At 42.1% G+C, this 26,610-nt stretch overlaps 3 protein-coding genes and 1 long non-coding RNA gene across 5 annotated transcripts; 2 read left to right on the top strand and 2 right to left on the bottom strand.

Annotated features, from left to right (window-relative positions):
• The first annotated feature begins 1,888 nt into the window (after positions 1-1,888).
• Positions 1,889-7,505, top strand: ltb4r2b (leukotriene B4 receptor 2b). Its single transcript, XM_064933173.1, has 5 exons — positions 1,889-2,130; positions 5,567-6,189; positions 6,495-6,695; positions 6,808-6,851; positions 6,980-7,505. The coding sequence occupies exons 2-5, from the start codon at positions 5,584-5,586 to the stop codon at positions 7,230-7,232; spliced, it is 1,104 nt and encodes a 367-aa protein (XP_064789245.1). The 5' UTR covers positions 1,889-2,130; positions 5,567-5,583; the 3' UTR covers positions 7,233-7,505.
• A 10,225-nt stretch (positions 7,506-17,730) lies between these two features.
• On the bottom strand, positions 17,731-18,976 carry LOC135511687 (uncharacterized). The gene is made up of 3 exons (XR_010451299.1): positions 18,871-18,976; positions 18,143-18,180; positions 17,731-17,956 (listed from the first exon to the last, which is right to left on the bottom strand). It is a non-coding gene; the product is annotated as an uncharacterized LOC135511687 (long non-coding RNA).
• A 734-nt stretch (positions 18,977-19,710) lies between these two features.
• sdr39u1 (short chain dehydrogenase/reductase family 39U, member 1) lies at positions 19,711-24,347 on the top strand. The gene is made up of 6 exons (XM_064933163.1): positions 19,711-20,084; positions 20,839-20,945; positions 21,260-21,342; positions 21,955-22,076; positions 22,197-22,349; positions 22,498-24,347. The coding sequence occupies exons 1-6, from the start codon at positions 20,069-20,071 to the stop codon at positions 22,926-22,928; spliced, it is 912 nt and encodes a 303-aa protein (XP_064789235.1). The 5' UTR covers positions 19,711-20,068; the 3' UTR covers positions 22,929-24,347.
• Positions 23,169-26,598, bottom strand: mettl17 (methyltransferase like 17). 2 transcript variants are annotated; one of them, XM_064933148.1, is made up of 14 exons: positions 26,405-26,598; positions 26,062-26,203; positions 25,748-25,897; positions 25,479-25,566; positions 25,290-25,371; positions 25,114-25,187; positions 24,933-25,027; positions 24,773-24,843; positions 24,578-24,685; positions 24,409-24,477; positions 24,259-24,309; positions 24,076-24,168; positions 23,761-23,951; positions 23,169-23,673 (listed from the first exon to the last, which is right to left on the bottom strand). In XM_064933148.1, the coding sequence occupies exons 1-14, from the start codon at positions 26,471-26,473 to the stop codon at positions 23,586-23,588; spliced, it is 1,371 nt and encodes a 456-aa protein (XP_064789220.1). In that variant the 5' UTR covers positions 26,474-26,598; the 3' UTR covers positions 23,169-23,585. The 2 variants fall into 2 exon arrangements, with proteins under 2 accessions (XP_064789220.1, XP_064789225.1); XM_064933153.1 differs by having other exon boundaries at positions 25,479-25,560.
• Between the last annotated feature and the right edge of the window lie 12 nt (positions 26,599-26,610).

Here is a 26,610-nt window from a genome sequence, read left to right as displayed (position 1 = left end):
TTTGCAGTAATATCTAGCAAAACAATACACACATAATCCCTTTTTTTATAAAACATTTTTTATACACAATGCCGGAATATATATATATATATATATATATATATATTTATATACATAAACACCGTTCAAAAGTTTAGGGCCACTTAGAAAGTTCCTTTTGTTTTTGAATGAGAAGTAAATGTTTTGTCAATTAAAATGACATCAAATTGATCAGAAATACAGTGTAGACATTGTAAATGTTGTAAATATTGTATCTGGAAACGGCATATTTTGAATGGAATATCTACATAGATGTACAGAGGCCCATTATCAGCAACTATCACTCCAGTCTCAACATCAACAGTGAAGAGGCGACTCCGGGATGCTGGCCTTTTAGGCAGAGTTCCTCTGTCCAGTGTCTGTATTCTTTTGCCCATCTTAATATTTTCTTTTTATTGGCCAGTCTGAGATATGGCTTTTTCTTTGCAACTCTGCCTAGAAGGCCAGCATCCTGGAGTCACCTCTTCTGTTGACGTTGAGACTGGTGTTTTGCGGGTACTATTTAATGAAGCTGCCTGTTGAGAACTTGTGAGGAATCTGTTTCTCAAACTAGACACTCTAATGTACTTGTCCTCTTGCTCAGTTCTGCACCGAGGCCTCCCACTCCTCTTTCTATTCTGGTTAGAGCCAGTATGCTCTGTTCTGAGAAGGGAGTAGGCCATAGCGTGTTACGAGATCTTCAGTTTCTTGGCAATTTCTCGCATGGAATAGCCTTCATTTCTCAGAACAAGAATAGACTGACGAGTTTCAGAAGAAGGTTTCTTTGTTTCTGGCCATTTTGAGCCAATTTTTCAGTTTTTGAATTGTTAAAAAAGTTTGAAATATCCAATAAATGTCGTTCCACTTCATGATTGTGTCCCACTTGTTGTTGATTCTTCACAAAAAAATACAGTTTTATATCTTTATGTTTGAAGCCTGAAATGTGGCAAAAGGTTGCAAAGTTCAAGGGGGCCGAATACTTTCGCAAGGCACTGTATATATATATATATATATATATTTAATTGATATATATATATATATATATTTAATTGATATATATATATTTAATTGATATATATATATATATATATAGTGGCAGACCAGGGGGGTTGTGTCAAAACATTTGCACAGATCAGACACAGAGTTGGATTAGCTCAGTTTCAAAGGTGTTTATTAAAATAATAGTTCAAAAGAAAAGAATAGGTCTCCCCCATGAGACCCTCTCCGGGATACCATCTTCTGGGCTCCGGGTCTTGCTGTGTCCTGTGGGGATCAAAATCTGAACTCACTCCTGTTACCTCTGCAACCGTCCCCAACTATACAGGTGTCCTTTCTTGCTCTTTCCCTTACATAGACTGACCAGGTGAATCCTGGTGAAAGCTATGATCCCTTACTGAAGTCTCTTAAATCCACATCAATCACTGTAGATGAAAGGGAGGAGACAAGCTAAAGAAGGATTTTTAATCCTTGAGACAATTGAGACATAGTGTGCCATTTTTTTTTTACCTAAATCCAATGACATGGTGACATTTTTTTGTTGACTTCACGTTGAATTCACATTAGTGGACAACTCAACTAAATATAAATCAAATCTAGACATTGAACTGATGTCTGTGCCCAGTCGGCAGACACAATGCATGCCTGACTACCTCGAAAGGTGGTCAGGAAGATCACAAACAGATCACAATGTGTCTTTTAATCTTCTACACCTGTCTGATAATGTGGGTAAAATCAGAATATTGGCAAGATCAGGACGAAGGGGGGAAGGTTAGCACCAGGAAAAACATCGCTGTGGAGGGTGTGTGTGTGAAATAGAGTGAGAGGTTGGAGACTAAAGGAAGGACACACCTCTCTCGCCCTTCAGAGCATGTTACAGCTTGTGGGGCAGCACATTTATTAGACACAGTAGTAGGGAAAGACAGGGGAAACAAGCAGTTGTAAAGAAAAAAATAGAATGAGAGAGGGAGTTGGATACAAGCTGTCAGAAAAGAGAGATAAACGAGTATAGATAAACACAAAACTATTCCCACCATATGGTTACACACCCTACTCAGATCCATTGCTCTTCATCACCTTCTTCGTCATCCTCTGAAGTCTTGATTGTGTAGTAAGGTGAGTGGATGCAAATATCCTGAATTTTTCCCTGGGATATACTCAATTATCATTTTCTCTCTCTCAGTCTCTCTCTCTCTCTTTCTTTCTCTTTCATTCTCTCTCTCTCTCTCTCTCTCTCATAATCATTCCTAATCTCATAATCATTCCTAATTCATTTCCAATTTTCTTATTTTCCAATTCCATCCTCTTCCCTCTATCTATCTTCTTTCAGTCTCATATCCATGTGTTGATGAGTGAATCCTGTCTCGGTGTGGTTCTGTGTGTTCCTTGCTGTTGACGTAACTCTGCCTTGATTCTTATGTTGACACATAAGGTCAGCTTTTGAAATCCACTTCAAACAGAGTAGATGAAGGGGAGGAGACAGACTAAAGAAGGATTTTTAATTCTTGAGATAATTGAGACAGGGATTGTGTGTGTGTGCCATTCAGAGGGTGAATGAGCAAGACAACAGATTAGGTGTTCCAGATGTTTTCTACACTCAGTGTATAATACAATGCACTTTCCACTGCTGTTCACTTTTTTTATTTGTCAAAATAACTGCACAAGTAGAAACTTGTTGCCCTGTTCATAGCCTGTTTGACAAATTTCCACTTCTGTGAGCCATTATTTGGTGTCCTTCCTCTTCATAGCTTTACAGATGGGTAGAAATAGAAATTACACTACGGAGGAAGACAAGCATAATGCCTGTGATGATAAGAGGAAATTATTGTGGCAATGTGGAGTACAGAGAGCGATACAGAGAGAGATACAGAGAGATACAGAGAGAGATACAGAGAGATACAGAGAGAAATACAGAGAGAGATACAGAGAGAGAGAGCAGGAGGGAGGAAATCAAGAGAAGTCTATGACTATTGAAGCTGAGACTTTTAAAGGAGCAGCGTTAATATTTGGCATGTTTTAGCATGCCATCTCTGTGTTGTGACAATATACTGTTGGCCAGGAGGGCTAATGTGAATATTTGCTTGCCTGTGTAAGTGGCAAAATGTTTTATGTGTGCTGCAAACACATTGTCTACCGCAAAGATATAACAGTGAGTGAGGGTTGAGCGACATGTAGCCCCAACCTCAAATAGAATTACATCCCAAAGCTATTTCTATCAGTGTAAACATGACCTTGGATGCCCATGCTTCACTCACGTCAATGAGGTGAGATTTGGAAGGATGGACTTGTGAAACTAGTGTAAACCATATGCAAAACAATCCACCTAATTTTGAGTTGGTGACAGTTCCGTGATATGACCAAAACTATGGGGACATGCATGACCAAAACTATGGGGACACCTGCTCGTCGAACATCTCATTGCAAAATCATGTGCATTCATATGGAGTTAGTCCCCCCTTTGCTGCTATAAGAGCCTCCACTCTTCTGGGAAGAGTTTCTCCTAGATGTTGTAACATTGCTGCAGGGACCATTCAGCCACAAGAGCATTAGTGTGGTCGGACACTGCTGTTGGGTGATTAGGCTTGGCTCAGAGTCTGCGTTCAAATTCATCCCAAAGGTGTTTGATGGGGGTAAGGTCAGGGATCTGTGCTGGCCAGTCAAGTTATTCCACACCGATCTCGACAAACCATGTCTGTATGCCCCTTGCTTTGTTCATGGGGATGGTTGCCCCTAAATGGTTGCCAGCCGCACCAATGTGTCAGAGAAAACACGGTCCAACTAACAACCGAGTCAGCTTGCATGCACCCGGCCCGCCACAAGGACTCTTTAGAGCACAATGAGCCAAGGAAATCCCGCTGGCCAACCCCTGCCTAACCCAAACAACGGTGGGCCAATTGTGCACCACCCCATGGGTCTCCCGGTCACGGCTGGCTGTGGCACAGCCTGGGATAGAACCCAAGACTGTAGTGGCACCTCAGCACTTAGATGCAGTGCCTTAGACCACTGCGCCACTCGGGAGGCCCACAGAAAGCCCTTTCCTGTTGCACATGGTGATCTTAGGCTTGTGTGCGCCTGCTCGGCCGTGGAAATCCATTTCATGAATCTCTCGATGAACAGTTATTGTGCTGACGTTGCTTCCAGAGGCAGTTTGGAATTCGGTAGTAAGTGTTGCAACCCGAGGACAGACGATTTTTACGCACTTCAGCACTCAGTGATCCTGTTCTGTGAGCTTGTGTGGCCCACCACTTCACGGCTGAGCCATTGTTGCTCCTAAATGTTTGCACTTCACAATAACAGCACTTACAGTTGACCGGGGCAGCTCTAGCAAGGCAGACATTTAACAAACTGACTTGTTGGAAAGGTGGCATCCTATTACGGTGCCACATTGAAAGTCACAGAGCTCTTCAGTAAGGCCATTCTACTGCCAATGTTTGTCTATGGCGATTGCTCAATTTTATACACCTGTCAGCAATGGGTGTGTCTGAAATTCAGTAATTTGAAGGGGTGTCCACATAGTTTTGCATATAGTGTACTTCCCAAACATGTCTCTTTTTCTCTACCCTCGTTTACAACTTGTGCTATCGTGAGTTTTGTGAGATCTGATCAATATGATCCGATCACTATCTGATCAAGGTTTATCGCGTCTACACGTTGTATTAAAATGTGTCTCTTATCCTTCCACTGTGTCAGCACTAAATTGGTGCCTCCCTGTATGGAAACTATTTGACAGATATTCTTTAAAAATAATCGGAGTTTATTTAAGACAATAATCCCATAAATCATTGGTGCTACCTTTGTCAATGATTATAAAGTGATGATTATAATGATGATTTAAATGGTTTCACCATCCAGGTCTGTTTGATATCCAGACACAATGTGTGCCTGATCACAATCAGATCACAATTTAATTGTCTACACCTGTCTAAAAATGTAGCCTGGGCACAATGTATTTATTTTACCTTTATTTTACTAGGCAAGTCAGTTAAGACAAATTCTTATTTTCAATGACGGCCTAGGAACAGTGGGTTAACTGCCTGTTCAGGGGCAGAACGACAGATTTGTACCTTGTCAGCTCGGGGATTTGAACTTGCAACCTTCTGGTTACTAGTCCAATGCTCTAACCACTAGGCTACCCTGCCGCCCCTACAATCAGAATGTAGAAAAGATCAAGACAAAGGGCACATGTTAGCAACAGGTATAAACAAACGGGGCTATTATTTTGCCCTTTACCTCAGAGCTAATAACCATACAAATGGTCAATGACATTGATTTCCTCCTTTTTTCTGACTCGTCCCATCTCCTTCCTTTAATCACACAGAGATTGAAGATGACAGACAGCACCTTGAGCCCTCAACTAAAACCTTTACATCAAAACCATATGTTCTTAGCTTAGCTTCAATAAGTAAAATGTCTACTGATATCTGTGTTTTATGTAGGTCATACTCTTGGTCAATGACCCAAGCTCTGTACTACTATTCAACTTGAAGGTTGATAACACACAGTAGCCATTAGAGTCCCTGGATAACTCTGTCTTTCTCCCTCTCTCCCTCAGAGCCGATAACTCTCACTATGGCTAAGAATGGCAGTTCCCTCCTCCATTATCTCAACAAGTCCACTTCCACCTCTATCCTCTTCACCAAAGACACTGTTGAGGATTCCAGCATCGTGAGTAATGACGCCACCACAGCCATAGGAGCCCTTATCTTGGGCCTGGTCTTCCTCCTCGGCGTCCCAGGAAACCTCTTCATCATTTGGAGCATCCTGGCCCGTGCCCGCCAACGCTCCGTTACCACCCTCCTCATCCTCAACCTCGCGTGCGCCGACGGCTTTCTCATGTGCCTTACCATCTTCTTCATAATTTATCTGGCCAGGCAGAACTGGGACTTTGGCGACCCCATGTGCAAGGGGCTGTTTTACCTGTGCAACACTAACATGTACGCCTCCATCTTCCTCATCACGCTGATGAGCCTGCACAGGCTAGTTGCAGTGGTGTGGCCCCATCGAGTGGCGGCCCTGGCCAGCAAGAAGATGGTGGTGCGGGCAATAGCTATGCTCTGGGCCCTAGTGTTCTCAATTTCTATCCCTGCTCTGGTGTTCAGGCAGGTGAGGTATGATCATGATGAACAGAACAACACCCGCCTGGTGTGTGCCTCAAATCACTCCCGGTCTCGATATGTAAGTTCAAGAGATAAGTGAATATTAAGTTAATAATGAAGTTAGATACATTATATATTTTTTCTGGTTTAAGTATATAGTTATTCAGGATTAGGAAGAGGTTTACATGTTGATACAGGTACAGTCATTATATGACTACTAAAATCACAGGAGCCTCCCTTTCTTCCTAACATCATAAATCCTAACTAATCTTACATTTTAGCTTGATCTTGGTATGACAGACCCATTCGTGTTCAAATAAGCCTGGTGTTGCACCATGTCATTACATGTGTGCAGTTTATCATGACATAATTTCTCATGTTCAGGTGGTGTACCAGTACACCTTTGAGACAGTAGTGGGATTCCTGGTTCCGTACGGGGTTATAGTGAGCAGCTACGTCTGCATCCTGAGGCGTCTCAGACAGACCAAGTTCCGTCGTAAGGTCCGCAGTGAGAAACTCATCCTGGCCATCGTTGTGATGTTTGGCATCTTCTGGTTGCCTTATCACCTCAATAACATAACACAGGTGTGTGTGATCATATGGTATTGCTTATCTTGCAATTTCACTCAGTGTGGAGTGTAGCATAGAAAGTTATACTATTTTACAGTGAAGGAATGACTGTACTTTTCTCTTCTAGGTGGTGGCTGAACAGTTTGATGACAGCTCACCAACGAAAAAGAGGTATGTGCCAACCAACCCAACATCTTTCCCCTCCATTTAGCTAAAGTTAAATGTAACATAAGCACCAACACCCATACAATAAGAAAAGGACTGGAACTGCAACATGAACTCTATCCCTCTCCCTGCAGACTAGATATGGTATGGCAGCCCAGCCGTGCTGTGACCTCCGCTCTAGCCTTCATCAGCAGCTGTGCTAACCCTATTCTCTACACCTTTGCTGGAAAATCCTACATCAGGGAGGACGGCATTGCCTTCATGGCTCGGCTCTTCGAGGGGACATCTTTGGACACTGGGATGAAGGGAATTGGACTAAAAGATGCGTTGTCTCTCAGCAGCACTGGGGGCAATGTTGTGAAGAACGAAAAACAGACACTTGTGTAGAGCTGCACTGCACATGCTATCCACTCATCATGGCGATGCACTGCTGCGCACAGACTGCTTCGAAACCTTTACCTGTCCAAATGGGACCATCTGAAAGAATCCCTACAATATTCAGTGCACCTCCTGTTAGACAAGTTTCTCAGGAGACCCAAAGTCACTGCCACTAATTATTGTAAATGTGCATCCCTCCAAAATTAAATACTTTTAATACACTGCTTGAATGTGTTGAATCCCATGTTGTAAATACCACTTATAATACTGGGGAATATTGTGATTAAAATAAGTGTGGAAAATTATTAATAATTTGAGTTCTGAATATGTAAACTCAACTTCAGGTTATAATTATCTAACCAAACAAATCCAATTTTAAGGGTCACATACACGTGATTATCAGATTTTTATTGCAGGTGTAGCAAAATGCTTGTGCTTCGTCAGTGCAGTAATATCTAACAACTTACACAACATATACCCAAGATACACAAATCTAAGTAGGAATGAATTAAGACTATACACATGTATGGACGAGTGATGTCAGAGCGGAAAGGACTAAGATACAGTAGAATAGAATACAGTATAGGGAGAGGTGCATATGAGATGAGTAATGCAAGATATGTAAACATTAAGTGACTAAGATAACGTGACTTATATGTAAACTTCATTAAGGGACCAATATACTGTAGAAGTATAGAAAACAGTATCAGATGAGTAATGCGAGATATGTAAACATTAAAGTGACGAGTTCCATTCCTTAAAGTGGCCAGAGAGTTATAGTCTATGCCTATAGGTAGCAGCCTCTAATGTGCTAGTGGCCATGAGATAGCTGGAACCAAGAGTCTGAAAAACAGCTTTGATGCACCTGTACTGACCTTGCCTTCTGAATGATAGCGGGGTGAACAGGCAGTGGCTCGGGTGGTTGAGGTCCTTGATATTTTTGGCCTTCCTGTGACATTGGATGCTGTACAGTAGGTGTCCTGGAGGGCGGGTAGTGTGCCCCGGGTAATGCTTTGGGTAGACCGTACCACCCTCTGGAGAGTCTTGCGGGTGCTGTAGTTGCCATACCAGGCTGTGATACAGCCCGACAGGATGCTTTCAATTGTGCATCTGTAAAAGTTTGAGGGTTTTAGGTGACAAGAAAACTTTCTTTAGCCTCTTGAGGTTGAAGAGGCTCTGTTGGGCCTTCTTCACCACACTGTCTGTGTGGGTGGTCCATCTCAGTTTGTCAGTGATGTGTACGCCAAGGAACTTGAAGCTTTCCACCTTACCTGCGGTCTTCGATGTAGCTAGGGGGGGTGCACCCACGATAATCTCCATTGTTTTGTTGATGTTGAGTGAGAGGTTGTTTTCCAGGCACCACACTCCCAGAACCTTCACCTCCTCCCTGTAGGCTATCTCATCATCGTTGGTAATCAAGCCTAATACTGTTGTGTCATCTGCAAACTTGATGATTGAGTTGGAGGCATGCTTGGCCACACAGTCATGGGTGAACAGGGAGTACAGGAGGGGGCTGAACATGCACCCTTGTGGGGCCCCAGTGTTGAGGATCAGCGGAGGTGATGTTTCCTACCTTCACCACCGGGATGAGGCCTGTCAATAAGTCCAGGATCCAGTTGCACAGGGTGGGGTTCAGACCCAGGGTTTCGAGCTTAATGATGAGCTTGCAGGGTACTATGGTGTTGGATGCTGAGCTATAGTCAAAACAGCATTCTTACATAGGTATTCCTCTTGTCCAGATGGGATAGGGCAGTGTGAAGGTGATTGCATCGTCTATGGATCTATTGGGGCGGTAAGCAAATTGAAGTCAGTCTAGAGTGGCAGGTAAGGTAGAGGTGATATGATCCTTAACTAGTCTCTCAAAGCACTTCATGATGACAGAGGTGAGTGCGAAGTAGCAATAGTCATTAAGTTCAGTTACCTTTGCCTTCTTGGGTACTGGAACAATGGTGGCCATCTTGAAGCATGTGGGGACAGCAGACAGGGATAGGGAGAGATTGAATATGCCCATAAACCCCAAAAATAACAATTGTGCCCAATCATTTATAAAAGGTTTCTCCTTCTCTAACAATACTGTACCATGGACAGAGTACAATTTGCTCGGTTTCAAGGGTGTTTATTTGAATAACAAACCAAAAGAAAAGGGTCTCTCCCCCATGAGACCCTCTCCAGGATACTGTCTTCTGGGCTCTGGGTCTTGCTGTATCCTGTGGAGATCAAAACTGAGCTCCCTCCTTTTATCTCTGGAACCGGGATCAACCTTTCCTCTCCCAGTCCCTTCTCCCGTGTGCTTCCCTTCCGGCAGCTTTATGGGACTTGTCCAGCTGGTGATCAATCAGCCCTTGATTACTCACAAACCACAATCAGCCCCAATTAGTCCTGGCCAGAGAGCCCGGCGAGACCTGGCTCATCCAGAAGAGGGAGCCATCGCCTTGTGATGTAGACTCCGTCTGTCACCAGGCCTTGACGAATCTCCCCCTGGTGGCTGACCTGCTGTACGCCACACTTCCCACAATACGTTGGGTGAATTTTGGCCCATTCCTCCTGGCAAAGCTGGTGTAACTGAGTCGGGTTTGTAGGCCTCCTTGCCCGCACATGCTTTTTCAGTTCTGCCCACACATTTTCTATGGGATTGAGGTCAGGACTTGACTTTGTTGTCCTTAACCCATTTTGCCACAACTTTGGAAGTATGCTTGGGGTCATTGTCCATTTGGAAACCCCATTTGCGACCAAGCTTTAACTTACTGACTGATGTCTTGAGATGTTGATTCAATATGTCCACAGAATTTTCCTGCCTCATGATGCCATCGATTTTGTGAAGTGCACCAGTCCCTCCTGCAGCAAAGCAACCCCACAACATGATGCTGCCACCCTCGTGCATCACGGTTGAGATGGTGTTTTTCGGCTTGCAAGCCTCCCCCTTTTTCCACCAAACATAATGATGGTCACTATGGCCAAACAGTTCTATTTTTGTTTCATCAGACCAAAGTGCGATCTTTGTCCCCATGTGCAGTTGCAAACGTAGTCTGGCTTTTTAATGGCGGTTGTGGAGCAGTGGCTTCTTCCTTGCTGAGCAGCCTTTCAGGTTATGTCAATATAGGACTTGTTTTATTGTGGATATAGATAATTTTGTACCTGTTTCCTCCAGCATCTTCACAATGTACTCTGTTGTTCTGTGATTGATTTGCACTTTTGCACCAAAGTACATTAGTCTCTAGGAGACAGAATGTGTCTCCTTCCTGAGCGGTATGACGGCTGCATGGTCCCATGATGCTTATACTTGCGTACTATTGTTTGTACAGATGAACGTGGTACCTTCAGGCATTTGGAAATTGCTCCCAAGGATGAACCAGACTTGTGGAGGTCTACAATTTTTTGGCTTGGCTTATTTATTTTGATTTTCCCATGATGTCAAGCAAAGAGGCACTGAGTTTGAAGGTAGGTGTTGGAATACATCCACAGGTACACCGCCAATTGACTCAAATGATGTCAATTAGCTTCTAAAGCCATGACATCATTTTCTGGAATTTTCCAAGCTGTTTAAAGGCCCAGTCAACTTAGTGTATGTAAACTTCTGACCCACTGGAATTGTGATACAGTGAATTATAAGTGAAATAATCTGTCTGTAAACAATTTTTGGAAAAATGACCTGTGTCATGCACAAAGTAGATGTCCTAACCGACTTGCCAAAACTATAGTTTGTTAACAAGAGATTTGTGGAGTGATTGAAAAACAAGTTTTAATGACTACAACCGAAGTGTATGTAAACTTACGACTTCAACTGTATGTAATAGCAGTGTTTCAACTTTAACTTTGATATTTTGTCTACCTCAGAGATGATCCTGAAGTTGATATTTGACAGGAAGCTGAACTTCCCATTGCCTTTCCAGACAGCCTTAGCCTGAGGAAGACTGGTATTACTCTGTTATTCAACCTCAGACTCAGTGGGGAGAACAGTTGAGATGTCCACCTCTGTCATGGATGCTGGCCCCATCTTCAGATGTTCTTTAGTGCCCAATGTCCACTTTCTGCATTACTGAATCAGAAAACAGAGAGAAGTTGTCCATGACTTGAAGGACCATAACCTTGGTAAACAGATTCACAGCATTGTCGTATATCTGTGAAATGTAGTTCTGAAAGTTAAATCAGTAAGGCTGGTCTGAATGGATCATCACTTTTAATTAATCTAGTAAACTCATAATTTACATCGCTTCCTATCACACTCATCAGCATTATAGGTATTTACACTGAACAAAAATATATACCCAACATACAAAATATTGTAAGATTTTACTGAGTTACAGTTCACATTTGTAAATCAGTCAATTTAAATAAATTCATTAGACCCTAATCTATGGATTTCACATGACTGGGAATGCTGATATGCACCTGTTGGTCACAGATACCTGATACCTGTTGGTCACAGATACCTTAAAACAAAGTAGGGAGTGGGTCAGAAAACCAGTCAGTATCTGGTGTGACCACAATTTGCCTCATGGGGCACGACACGTCTCCTTTGCATAGAGTTGATCAGGCTGTTGATTGTGGCCTGTGGAATGTTGTCCCACTCCTCTTCAATGGCTGTGCAAAGTTGCTCAATATTGGCAGGCACTCAAACATGCTGTCGTACACGTCGATCCATAGCATCCTAAATGTGCTCAATAGGTGACATATCTGGGGAGTATGCAGGACATGGAAGAACTTGCACATTTTCAGCTTCCAGGAATTGTGTACAGATGCTTTCGACATAGGGCAGTGCATTATCATGCTGAAACATGAGGTGATGGCGGCGGATGAATGGCATGACAATGGGCCTCAGAATCTCGTAACGGTATCTCTGTGCGTTAAAATTGCCATTGATAAAATGCAATTGTATTCGTTGTCTGTAGCTTATACCTGCCCATACCATAACCCCACTGTCACCTTGGGGGCCACTGTGTTTTTGGGAACCTTCAATGCTGCAGAAATGTCTTGGTACCCTTCCCCAGATCTGTGCCTCGACACAAACCTGTCTCTGAGCTCTATGGACAATTCTTTTAACTTCATGGCTTGGTTTTTGCTTTGGCAACTGTGGGACCTTCTTTAGACAGGTGTGCAGTGCTTAACTTGAGCCGGATCCTGTCGGAACAGGATCCTGCACTTCTCAGATTTGACTTTGTTTGTTCCAGCACCTATTTGCCCAGATCCGGTACCCCTTGCAGCATGATTTATTTATAATTTCACTGTTCGCACTGTAGACATTCTAATAAAAGCAATAAGCATTAAATCAAGTTGTCTCCTCGTCTCCCGGGTGGCGCAGTGGTTAAGGGCGCTGTACTGCAGCGCCAGCTGTGCCACCAGAGACTTTGGGTTTGCGCCCAGGCTGTCGTAACCGGCCTAGCGTCGTCCGTGTTAGGGAGGGTTTGGCCGGTAGGGAAACCTTGTCTCATCGCTCATCAGCGACTCCTGTGGCGGGCCGGGCGCAGTGCACGCTAACCAGGTTGCCAGGTGCATGGTGTTTCCTCCTAGACATTGGTGCGGCTGGCTTCCTGGTTGGATGGCGCTGTGTAAAGAAGCAGTGCGGCTTGGTTGGGTTGTGTATCGGAGGACGCATGACTTTCAACCTTCGTCTCTCCCGAGCCCGTACGGGAGTTTTAGCGATGAGAAAAGATAGTAGCTACTAAACAATTGGATACCACAAAATTGGGGAGAAAAAGGGGTAAAATGTCAATTAAAAAAATAATAATAATAAAGTTATCTCCTCGTTATTTCTCCTGCCCCCCCAGACCATCATGTAAAAGTGCGGTGATCCTTCTATGTAATCATCCTATCCTGTACATAGAGGTTATTGGGAGGGACAGTGGGGTAAGTAACTGATCTTGACACAGGTCCTGGTAGTGGTGGTCAGCTAGTCCCTACATAGTCACGTCATGTCACGTAGCCTAGTCTAGTCATCTCCCTACTGAATTTGAATCATGGGAAAGCCAAATAAAAAATGGATAAAAAAAGGCAATCGAGTTTGACATTTTTCAAGTCCAAAAATCCAGAGAAAGATGGTAAATTCAAACCCAGTACAAGCCAGAGAACTGTCAGTGCGTGAGAGGGGTGAGGGGCAAACTGTTCCTGATGGCGATCCTAATATACAGTGTCAAGTAAAAGTATGTGAACCCTTGGAAATACCTGGATTTCTGCATAAAATGGTCATCAAATTTGATCTGATCTCCACAACAATAAGCAAACATAGTGTGCCTAAACTAATAACACACAAATTATTGTATTTTTTGTGTCTATATCGAATATATAATTTAAACATTCACAGTGTAGGTTGTCCAGATAATTCCAAAGGATTCACATACTTTTTCTTGACACTGTCCCTGTTGCAAGACCCACTGGTTGATGCTTATTTATAAAACCCTCTTAAGCCTCACTCCCCCCTATCTGAGATATTCTGCCAGTCACATTCTGTTAAAGGTCCCCAAAGCACACACATCCCTGGGTCGCTCGTCTCTTCAGTTTGCTGCAGCTAGTGACTGGAACTAGCTGCAGCAAACACTCAAACTGGACAGTTTTATCTCAATCTCTTCATTCAAAGACTCAATCATGGACACTCTTACTGACAGTTGTGGCTGCTTTGCGTGATGTATTGTTGTCTGTACCTTTTTGCCCTTTGTGCTCTTGTCTGCACCATGTTTTGTGCTGCTACCATGTTGTACTGCTACCATGCTGTGTTGTCGTGTGTTGCTGCCATGCCATGTTGTTGTCTTAGGTCTCTCTTTATATTGTGTTGTCTCTTGTCATGATGTGTATTTTGTCCTATATTTTTAATTGTATTTATTTTGTTAATCACAGCCCCTGGTCCCCACAGGAGGCCTTTTGACTTTTGGTAGGTGTCATTGTAAATAATAATTTATTCTTAATTAACTGACTTGCCTAGTTAAATAAATAAAGTAGAAAAATCATCCCTCCAGTTCAGCATCACCCCCGGCACCTCTACTAGCTAGTATTTGTTTTAGCAAGAAGTTGACTCTCGAGAGTGAAATGGACTTGACATGGGTAAAGTCATTGTGGGAGTTTGTAATCTGAATATGTGCTTCATATTATCACATAGGCAGGATGCCTACATATTCTTACATGTGGGTTCTGCTGTAGCCTACAAAGATTTATTTTATGTTATCTACCAGTATTGCAAAATTTGAAATTCTGACTTGTGTAAGCCCCACGCTATACTCAAGTATGTGGGCATACTGCAGTGACGTCTAAAATGCTTTGAATTAATTAGCACCTTGCAGAGTGCTGTCCATTTCACCTCCATAGATAGTAGGCTACTTGGCCGCTACGTTGTGCTTGCCACTTTTTCTCAATGTGTTATGGTACCTCAGAGACCACCCGGATAACCCCCCCCCCTTTTTTTGTTTACCTTTATTTAACTAGACAAGTCAGTTAAGAACAAATTCTTATTTTCAATGATGGCCTAGGAACAGTGGGTTAACTGCCTGTTCAGGGGTTTTCACTGTGTCATTATGGGGTATTGCATGTAGATTGATGAGGAACATTTTTTATTTAATCAATTTTATAATAAGATAACAAAATGTGGAAAAAGCCAATGAGTCTGAATACTTGCCTGAATGCACTGTATTCGTTAAGGACTGGGGAGTTTTTCAGGATAAAAAAGAAGCAGAACGGAGAGGCACAGTCAGAATCCTTGAGGAAAACCCGGTTCAGTCTACTTTCCACCAGACATTGGGAGATGAGTTCACCTTTCAGCAGTACAATAACCTAAAACACAAGGCCAAATCTACACTGGAGTTGCTTACCAAGAAGACAGTGAATGTTCCTGAGTGGCCGAGTTACAATTTTGACCTGAAAATGGTTGTCTAGCGATAATTAACAACCAATTTGACAGAGCTTGAAGAATTTTTCAAAGAATAATGAAGATGATGATTCTAACATGTATTGATTGACTGGGGGGGGGGGGGGGGGGTTGATGTGTTTAATTTTTAATAAATCTTTCAAATGTAAAAAAAAATGCCTTCCACTTTCACATGAAAGTATCTTGTGTATAGATCATTGACAAAAAAAACAATTAAATGCATTTGAATCCTACTTTGTAACACAACAAAATTTGCAAAAATTAAAAGGGGGTGAATACTTTCTGAAGGCACAGTATACATAGTGGCTGTAGAATTAGCACATTTCAGAGAGGGGTCTGGAGAAGCACTCGATGGCTTAGTTGAGTCTTTCTGGGTAAGGAAAATATTTGCACACTTGGATTGTACAATATATGCATAGTATAATTTGTATAATTATTCAAGATCTGTCAAATTGGTTGTTGATCATTAATGGACAGCCATGTTCAAGTCTTGCAATAGATGTTTAATCCGATTTAAGTCAAAACTGTAACTAGGTCACTCAGGAACATTCAATGTAATCCTGGTAAGCAGACTTTAACATCGCTGCTCTACCAGGGGTAGGGTCGGAGAGAACAGGGAGGGGGCGGTTAGGTCAGGTAGAGCAGCGGCGGTGTCTGAGGACAGGGCAGCTAGTGGACGCTCTGCATCTTCTGGGCATTGTGATTGATAGATAAGACTGAATTACTTTTATATGGCTATAGGGGGGTCTGGTGACGCCATAGTAGCGATAAAATGTGCGTCATTAGGCCATTGATGAGTTTAAATTGAGAAAACTCCTGTTTTCGGTGACAACATAGCAGCCTATAGTAACGTTGCTATCCCGAACACAAAAATACAAAACACAGCGGAATAGCCTGTAAAGTGGTTTACCAGATGTAAGAAGACTACGTGCTTCTTTTGAGCCTAAAATTTTGAAATCAGCACAGAATTCCAGAAGTAGAATATCAGAACATTTAGCTTATTTTAACATGGGCTATTAATTTGAAATTACAACAGGATAATTTCAAGAGCCAACCATTATAAAAGGGTCCGCTCATGCGATCTTGCGACCCCCCCCCCCTTAATTGTAGGATCAAAATAATCGTGCCACCGGCATTTTAGATATTCTGCTGTGTTTTGTATTTGTTAATTTTCCCGTTTGTGCTTGGAATGGCACGATTACTATGGGAAAGTCACATGTCATGATGCACATGTAAACGTTTGTCGGCCAATTTTGAATCTGTAGATTACTATATCAACTATTATTCCTTTTAGCCAACCGGGCAAGTGCCACCAGTGGATTCAAATGAGAACCCTAACAATTATTTAGCCCACATGGTTCCAGTTCCATCTGCAGAAACTTGAACATGGGGTGACACTGAGCAAAATAACCATAGATGGGAAGTTAATGGTTTATTAAAAGGTATAAATTATACTAGGGTTGCAGTCCTCAGATTGAAATTGCATTTAATCAAATCCAATGGAGTTATCGACCATAGGACGGGGTGCCGCAGTTGCAAAATTCCACTGGTATGACGCTAAAATGTGTAACTGGATTATTAAAGCAATAAGGAACCTCGTGGGTTTGGTAAAACGTTTCAGGTCGGTCACGTGTGCTAGCAATGCAGGTCATGCCGAATTGGAAGTGGCACTCCCTAAACCAGCAGCACGACGTCCTCTATACTGTTCTAACCGCCCCCAATTTCCACGAGCATTCAAATAGCCACGGTAGTTTTGCCCGCATGTGGTGGCTAGAAAACGACAGCTGGTAAACCAATCCAGTAATGCCGAGACGCTATAGTGATGATTTTATTGGTGACTAACGTTATGGCGCGTTTGATATTTAAATTCACTTGAGAGAATCAGTTTTTCAAACATTTAATTCCTTGATCACAACTACGTTGCGCAAATGGTACGTAGGACGCAGCAACTGGTGGGAAAGTCCAAATTCACCTACCATTTGTCAAGCCGTCAACGCAGTTTGACGGGTATATTGGATTATCGAACGAACACACTACAAAGCAAACGCGTTTCATTGTAGATTATATTCTAGTGTACCTAAATGCAATCTTGTGGTTGGTGTGTCCGAAGCGTAAGGCCAACACAGCTCTAGTCAAATCAGCCAATTATTCACCACTAAGATCACACATTTACAAGCATTTAGGGAATGTAAAGCAAGCATACTTCAATGCAGTCACATTTGCTCTTGAGTGGCCAGGCAGTCTAAGGCCGCGATCTAGAGTCCCAATTGGCCCAGCATCATCCGGGTTAAGCAGTCATTGTAAATTTAATTTTTAACTGAAGTGCCTAGTTAAATACAAATTCCTAGGACCACAGTTTACCATTTCTTAATCACTTGTCTGTCTGCTAGATGAAAGTAGGCATACAGTTGCGGTACTTTAAAAGACATTATTCCACCTGTAGCCTAGACCATTACACCTGATTCAGGGGGATTTGGTTAAAGGCAAATGACACATTTCAGTTTCAGTTGAACGCATTGTTGCAGAACTTACTAGGTATCCCTTTCCCATGGAAAAGAGAACATATACCTAGCCTTTGTTTTTGCAGGCAACAGCTGAAGTAAAGGATGTATTAACAGTTACCACAATCGCCAATGACATTCCATAAATTATAAACAGTCACCATTCACTGCATTTATTGAACACTTTGAACCAAAAGCAACATTTTGTACAATTTTGAACCAGCTCGATAGTACCGCAGACAAAACGCATCTGGTTAGCAACTGTAGAGTACATACGTAGTCATTAGATGTACATAAATTTGACCTCAAACTAGATTACAGATCTGAAGATCCAGGGGTTTAATGGAAGCGGTGATCAGTCCTACAATGGCAGTTCACATTACCTAGAGATGGACAGATGGGAAACCGTTAGTACAACACAGAATGAAGAGATTCTACAACAACTCCTTAATTTACTCAGCGCATGTGTATAATCACTAGGATTCAGGTGAAACACGGATCATGCAACAAACTCATCATAGTAAGGTTACTGAAAGGCTGGATTCAGGAGCAGAAAAGCTTATAGTTACCCGATTTTCCAGCACAGCAAGGATTGATCTTAGATTCTCTAAAGTGACATACAAACAAAAGTCAGTAACCTATAGTCATTGTCAGAAGTGTTAAATGTTGACATCGTCAACCCAGTCAGTGCAGTGAAATTATAATCACGAGGTTCAGCTGAAACACGGACTCACATGCAAATCATCATTTTGGGTTTGACGATACAACATTTGCAAGTGGTCACAGGTAAATAACGTCAGCGATGTAATAATGACCCAGGTAGCAAGCAAAATGGCTAGTCCTTGGAACCCCCCCCCCCCCCAAAAAACGTTTAGAGATACTGCCATGCTTCATGTAACCAGTTCGATAGTGCCTCAGACTAAACACATCTGGCTAGCGGCTGTACAGTACATGCCCAACATCTGCTTATTGTCTATATAAGGGCCTACGGCATTCGAATTCGTGGTTAAAAAAATACATTTAAATAGTTAGGCCCAATTCTCAGACAGGTAAAACGTTAAGAAAATACTTTATGTTTACCGTAGCCAAGGCCTTTGAATGGTCGGTTTATTGAACCAACTTACATTTTTTTAAATCAGATAAAACTAAAATGTATCAAGATATTATGCTGGCCTAAAACTAGCCTTGCAAGTTTGCCACCAAAATGACTTGCCAGCCAATTGCAAGCAAATAACCCAAAACTTGAGTCAAATATTACCTAATAAAAAAAATAGTTATAAAAAAATAACTAACTTACTGTCAAAATAAATGGGTATCTTATGGCGAAATCGTCCACATGTTCTGATGTCCACTTCTCCTCCAACCGCAGTAGGTGAGAAAGACTGATTGAGGGGACTGGGGGCGGATTTATATGTTTTACAAACCACGTGTTGTTGAGGGAAACACGCATGTTACTTCCGGGTGTGGTATCTCCCCTAAGACATGTCTTTGTTTCAGTTCCGCGTGGAACGAATCAACGCTGAACACTTTAAACCGCGAAAGATCATTCCCGAGTTTGACAAGACGTAATATAGAAATTGTCATGGTTCGCTATAATTTTCCCCTTCGATCTGGATATCTGAGAATACAACAAGTCACACTTTCTCTGAGGAAATAATTGACCCGTGTGCAGTGCTTGATTTGGGCAGGAACTCACCGGATGCTTGAGCTCATGTGCCTCTTTAAGAGCATTAGCTCAAAAGTTTTATGGAGCTCCTGAACCTTAATGTAAACAATACCGGCACATAAAAAGAGTACCGGCACCTAGTTCAGTCCAAATCAATAATTTGGGATCAAACTATTATGTTGTTATAATACAAACAAAATGTTATCATAACAAACATTTGTTCCATTAATCTGATATTGATTTATAAAGGCCAATTGACTGACAAACCAATAACTGGCTGATAACTGATCTGGTATATCCATATTTTCGAAACATGCATATGTCTAACATTATTGCCATTTAGTTGAAAGTATTGCTGGAAACACATTACGTTTTTTTTAAATATTCGCTTGTAAACGTAATACAAGATAGTGATTGTATAATTGGATTGAAAGGACAGCAAGTTATTTTCCTTACCTCACAAAAATGGAGGAAGGCTCTGTTCAGTATGGCATGTGACATATCTACTGGACACCGTTGGACAAATTCTTCTGCGTACACTTTAAAAAATATATTTTAACTTCATTTAACTAGGCAAGTCAGTTAAATAACACATTCTTATTTTCAATGGCGGTGTAGGAACAGGGGTTAACTCAGGGGTTAATTGCCTTGTTCAGGGGCAGAACAACAGATTTTAACCTTGTCAGCTCGGGAATTCGATCTTCCGGTTACGAGATCAACGCTCTAACCACTAGGCTACCTGCAGCACCGTGCCAATTTGAGTTAGTGTACTGTGCAAAATCAACACAGGAAAGCAGAATTCCAACCCTGGAACTGGAAATTGTGTGTTATGAGAGTGTTAATAGGTATGTATAAATCAGACATTTTTATTTTATTTAACTCGGCAAGTCAGTTACAATGATGGCCTAACGTTACCACTGATCTTCAATAGCGTAACGTTACTTGGCTACTTGTAACTGAGTGTTTGTTACATTGAACGTATACTATTAGCTAGTTATAGAAATCGTTATCAAACATGCATTCTGTGGTTTCATGTCATGTGTGCGGTAACTGTAGAGGAACAACGTCAGTTTTGCTAAGGACATTTCGTTCACATTTGAAAACCCTTGTAAATATAGCCAGCTACCTTGTTTTGTAATTGAGCAAGGTGCGCATGCGCGTCAATATGACGTTTCTTTGAACACTTATCTGTATTGTTTGGTGAGCTAAGATTCTTATGCCTAGAGTAATTGCTGGTTGTTAATACAGGTTCAGAGTTTTATTTATGTTCTCATCCAAATTTCTAGCATCGTCTATGTTTTGGACTGTGAAAAATAAAATACCAATTAGTAACAGCAGCTTCCCTAATCTAATCTTCTGGTTGTCAAACCTGTTCCATGTATTTGATCTATTCCAGAGTTAGCATACCTGATTGAACTTGTCAACTAATTATCAAGCCCTTGACTAGGTGAATTAGGTGAGCTACTTCAGGGCTACAACAAAATTGTGAAACATCTAGGGGTCCCCAAGGAGACGTTTGAGAACCACTGATATAATCAATCTTGTACTTATCCTGGCTTGTAATATTGTAATATTCTCTCTGCCTTTTATTTTCATCAGGAGGAGGATCTGGGTTTGTGGGAAGAGAGCTGACTTGTTTACTAAAGAAAAAAGGTCATGAAGTCACAATAATATCTCGACAGCCAGGTCTGGGAAAGATCACATGGGTATGATTATGACCTAATTTTATAGCACTGTCATGGGCAGAGCACGCACTGAAATAATTGTAATTCATTTTAGTTTAGTATTATAATACAAGTATTCCTCACTCCTACAGAGTAACCATTCTTCATATTAGCAACCATAAGTGATCTTTGTATGCACGAATGTCTATAAGTCACTTTGGATAAAAGCATCTGCTAAATGGCATTTATTATTGAAGTTATTATCTATTGGACTCTTTCAGGTTGACACCCAAACATAACACATGGTGTCATCTAATAACCAATAATTAAAAAGCTATCTCATGCCCTGTATGCAGGGTGAATTGGAGTCTGGTGGCCTCCCACCATGTGAGGCTGCTGTCAATCTGTCTGGGGAGAATCTTATGAACCCACTGCGATGGTGAGCAATGGAGCCCTCATTTTAAGCCTTTTCCAAAAATGAAAGCAATTGTCTGAGGATGGTGCTGGACCATCAGATTTTATTTGTCACATGTGGCAAATGCAACTGTTGTAGACTGACGTGAAATGCTTGCTTACTAGCCATTCCCAACTATACAGAGTAAAATACATGAGGAATAGAATACACAACCATGAAGATGTATACAGAGAGTATGAATAGCAGATCAATGTGCAGGGGTAAGAGGGATTTGAGGTAGATATGTAAATAAAGGCAGGATAAAGTGATTAGGTATCAGGATAGATAATAAGAGTAAGAATAAAGAACAGAGTAGCAGCTGCATATGATGTGTGAGTGTGTTGTGTCGGTGCGTATATATAGTCTTGTGACTATATATATGCTCTCTGGTGCAACTGTAGAACTTGAGGATCTGAGGCCCTATCTGACATAAAAAGGAAAGGGGACAGTTTGATGAAAACTTTTTAAATACAGGTTAATATCCATCATGGACTGGACTCTTTCCATACCACTCTTTGCCTCTCTCTCTTTTCTTTTTATGTTTGTCCCTCTCAACCCCACCCCCCCATTGGTTCTCCCTCCTCCATGTTGGTACAGGTGGAATGAGGGTTATAGGAAGGATCTGTTCTCCAGTCGGATTGACACAACCACAATTTTGTCTCAAGCTATTGCTGGGTCCCCCAGTCCCCCTCATGCTTGGGTCCTTGTCACAGGTGTAGGTAAGTATCATAGGTTCCTTGCATAAAGTTTGTGGCACTTAAAGCATCCTTAGATAGTCACAAACAATATTACAATATTTTTACCACAATTGTTGGTTTGTTTTTGTCTCTTCCCCACAGCATGTTATAAACCCAGTCTAACAGCTCAGTACACAGAAGACAGTGAGTGGACACCATTTGACCTCCTGTCAAGACTGGTGAAGGAATGGGAGTGGGCGGGGCGTCTTCCTGAAAACATTGCACAGAATACCAGACAAGTAGTAATCAGACCAGGTGAGTACTATACATTTATTATCAGAGTGTGTGTATGTGTGTTAGATACAACTGGACAATGTTAATATGAATACGGTCCATTGAATGAGATGGCAGTCTTTTGTGATTTCACCACTGATACCCCTGCTCTACTGCCTTCCTCCAACAGGGGTAGTACTGGGCCGTGATGGTGGGGCCATGAAGCAGATGATGACTCCTTTCTGGCTAGGCCTCGGAGGCACGTTGGGGTCTGGCAGACAACCATTCCCCTGGATCCATGTCTCTGACCTGGCTGGAATCATCGCTCATGCCCTGGTGCCCTCTCCCGACACCCCCTCCTCTGCTGTCCCTCAAGTGTTTAACGGTGTCGCCCCAGCACTGAACACCAATTACGAGTTCACCAAAGAGCTGGGCCGGGTTCTGAGGAGACCCACTGTCTTCCCTGTGCCTGGATTTGTCATTGATGCCCTAATGGGTTCAGAGAGAGCCATAGTGCTAACCCAGGGTCAGAAGGTAGAACCCAAGAGGACTCTGGAGTCAGGCTTTCAGTACCAGTACCCAGACCTGAGCTCTGCCCTGAAGGAGATTGTTGGGAGCTAGATGTGAAACAGGAGATGTCAAGAGACTGAATGAGATTAGATTTTGTAATGTGAGAGAACTTCACTGATGTGAGCTTTTTTCCCTGAATAAATATGAGATGGACCCTGTCTTTCAAAAAAAGTGTCCAGTGTCCACTGCAAGAAAGGATTATGTACATATATAAAATCTTCTACACATTAGTCAATATTGCATTCTCAGCCTAGAGGTTTCTGTGACCTCAGAATGTAATGAGTAACATGATTTGAGCACTTGAACTTCACTGTTTATTAACTTTTATTTACAATGTAAATATGTTATTCCCCATTTCAGGAAACATGCAATTAATGGACCGTGGTGAGCGGAGGGTGGGGTTCTGACCAAAGTATGATGAATATGTTTGGCACTTATTCACTTAAACACAGGATTTAACAAATCATACACTTTTATTGCCGTGTCCTTGACAGTTATATACTGAACAATCTTCACCACATACCCTTTTAGAAGGAGAGTTGCGCTTGAATCAAATGTTGGTGTTTCATGTCATGTCAGTTATCCTTAGCCTGATGATGTCAACCTGTTTTTGATCAGTCTATGAAGGGAACAGTTGATTTCACAGCACCAGGAAGAATGACCTTGGAGGGTGTTTCTATCTCGTTCATTCATAATGGCACTGACTGGTCAGTCTAAATTACTTGAGTCATCCTCTGGCTGAATGATTGGCAGTTGATCTCCCCAATCACTACTCCGGGCACAGCGATATACGTCTCTGTGTGGAAAAGATACAATCAGTCATGTATGCAGTTTAATTTGGAGAGTGGAAGTGTAATGATGCTAGTTGGAGGATTCAACGTACCTGCCATGTCGATGGGCTGTCACCACAACCCGTTTAATCTCTCCACTAGAGCAGCAGACCTGACAGTGAACATGTCTCGGCCTGCGCAGCACTGGTGCTGTGAGCCTGGCCCAGTCCAGCCCCTCTCCACCTGCCCAGTCTGTTCTTGACAGAACCAGGTAGCTGAACCTCTCGGTCAGTCGGTCTGGAGCCTGTGAAAGAAATAACAAAACTAAGAATAGGACAGGCCAGATTATCTTGCATTCATTGTTGACACATGGTCAAGTATGCCAACAACCAGAAAATACAGTAAGATGCTTCAGAATGATCTCTTACCCCAGGTAAAGGGAGTGGGCTGTAGGCTTGAGAGAAGTTGCAGGGTACTAAGGGCAGTTGGAACAGCTTGGGACAAGGTGATTCATGAGGACACTCAAAACAAAGCAGAAAAAAACCACATAGGTGAAATAAACTGGCGAATGAGACAATGTATTATAAGGTGGTTCATGTATAATAACATACTGGGGCGAACACGGATGGTCTTCTAGGGTCATGGGCTGCTCTTTCTTGTTTCTGGGATTAGAGTAATAAAGGCATCATTATACTTTCAATGACTCATGTATTTAATTATTAAAAGCAGTAGATTATAGTATATGTTTGAGAGAGTGAGACCTTAAGTAGTATGTCTCTGGCATCCATAAGTATCTGGTGGCCCTCTTTGGTCCCATTTTCTACCAGCACCTACAACAAAAGCAGAGTTCAAAGAAATGAGGTTGAGGTGATTCAAGGTAATTTTACTTATTGTACAATGGATGGGGTTTGAGGGAACATTTTCACCAACCAGATAAGAGCTGGTCTTTCTCCACAAAGTGAGTATGGCATCTTCCCTCTCCTTTTGACTGGCCAATTCTGACAGAGAAAAGGCCCCCACCACCAGATCAAATTGCACCTGAAAGTATAACACCGCATCATCACTAATGCCATCACATTGTTAGTCTTGCACATAACTAGACACATTGAAGGTAACTAGACTAACCTTAGGGGAGACAGGAAGGAACTGACGGAAGTATACTTGTTTGATGACAGGCTCATCTTTTTCGCTGCTGCCTGCTCAACAAAGAACAGCATAATGATTATGTAATTCTCTGTCTCGCTCCCTGTACATTGACATGAATGACTGGAGGTGCATACTGTACCTCTTAGAAGGCGATCTGCTATAGTGTTCATTGCCCCAGAATTGTCGACACACACCATCTCCTTTAACGTATCTCCCCAAAATGAGTGTGATGCCCTGGGAAAAAAGGAAGGAGAATCTTAAATGTGAAGTCTCACTACACAGACAGACAACTGAAATGATTTTATTGTTCTGATCCTCACCAGACAGCGGTTCCTAATCCTGAACCAAAGTCCAGGAGAGAATGAGGGGAGAAGGAGGGATCTCTTTTCTTTATCTGGAAAGAGTGATGAAAAAAAGTGAGAGGTCCAACTGTTGGCCAGAGGGGATCAGACTGTATATAAAGCATGTTAGTATGTGGTAAGACTGATTACTTTACCTCATTTAGAACTCTTTTCACTGCAGCGTAGCCACCTGCCAGCTTAGCAACCATGTACACCACACCCAACTCTTCATCATACCTAGGACAGAGACAGAAGAGCAGAGTGAGACAGAAAGATTAATTTACATGCTACTTTAAGCTTACCATGCAGAGATGTACATAGTTGAGGAAAACACACATAGCTACCTCATAGGGGACCAGTGGTATGTTATCTTCCTGAGATCGGAGAGCACTTTCTTTGTGATTTGGGTCTTCAGCAGTTGAAGATCTACATCTTAAATAAAAACAGACGTTAATTTCACATTACCACATGTTCTCCATCTTGTGTCCAATTGAGCAAGACACCTTCCTGGAAGTTGTTCATCCAGTTCACCTTTCCCTCACTCCCAACATTCCATATCGCCAATCTCTGCCACTCTCTTTCTTTTAACATCCATTTGTATTAAGTCTGTCACCTCCACCCTTCTCTTTTGTCTTCTCCCACAGATTCTTCTCCAGGGCCATGGCTCTTTCCCTTAGTGTTACATCCTCAGGTGCTCTTTTCCTGCTCCACAGGAAGTTGGTGAGACTGCGTGCTTTATCAACCAACCCACTCACTTCTGTGCCTGCAAGTTGGGAGGATAAAAGACTAGAATAACACTGTCTCTAAATGGTAATAGATTAACACTGTCACTAAATGGTAACACTGTCATGTGATATTTTATTACTCTAAATAAATACCATGGCAAGAAGTAACACTATTGAGATATGGATGTCAAATCTCCTCTACCATGAATGATAGCTTGTGCTGCTTTCTGGAGTTCCTCTGGAAGGCGCAGTGTCTTCAGATTTGTCACCCCTGGGTGTTTCCTGTGGGGAGCACCTTTTAGGAAGTCTGCATGGGATTGGGGATTCACTTCTGCACTTAGTGCCTGTGGATAAAGAGACATTATTCGAGACATAACTGACATTAACATCCTCAATATTATTATTCCCAACCTCTATGAATAAGGATGGTCAGTCTTCAATTAGACTTTAAGGTCACAAAAAATTAAGGATGGAACATGGAAGAAAAGGCCACATTTAAGAGAATGGATCAATGACAGGGCGAGAAGAGCAAAAACAAGACATACTCTGTACATTATCCTCACAGCAACCACCCTTTGATAAAGGACACGCGCACCATAAGCTCGAAAAGCCATATCTTCGTTTTAACAATCCCAAATGTCTACATGGAATAGTAACTATACTAAATAGCTAGCTTTTGGCTACCTGGCTGACACAACATGCGAAGCGATCACGTGTACGTTTACCAAATACTTCCGCCTAGGAAAACGCT

The sequence above is a fragment of the Oncorhynchus masou genome, chromosome 3, assembly GCF_036934945.1.
Source record: "Oncorhynchus masou masou isolate Uvic2021 chromosome 3, UVic_Omas_1.1, whole genome shotgun sequence".
Lineage (NCBI taxonomy): Eukaryota > Metazoa > Chordata > Actinopteri > Salmoniformes > Salmonidae > Oncorhynchus > Oncorhynchus masou.
The sequence above is the reverse complement of the archived record's forward strand: the minus strand, read 5'-3'. Positions and strand labels throughout refer to the sequence as shown.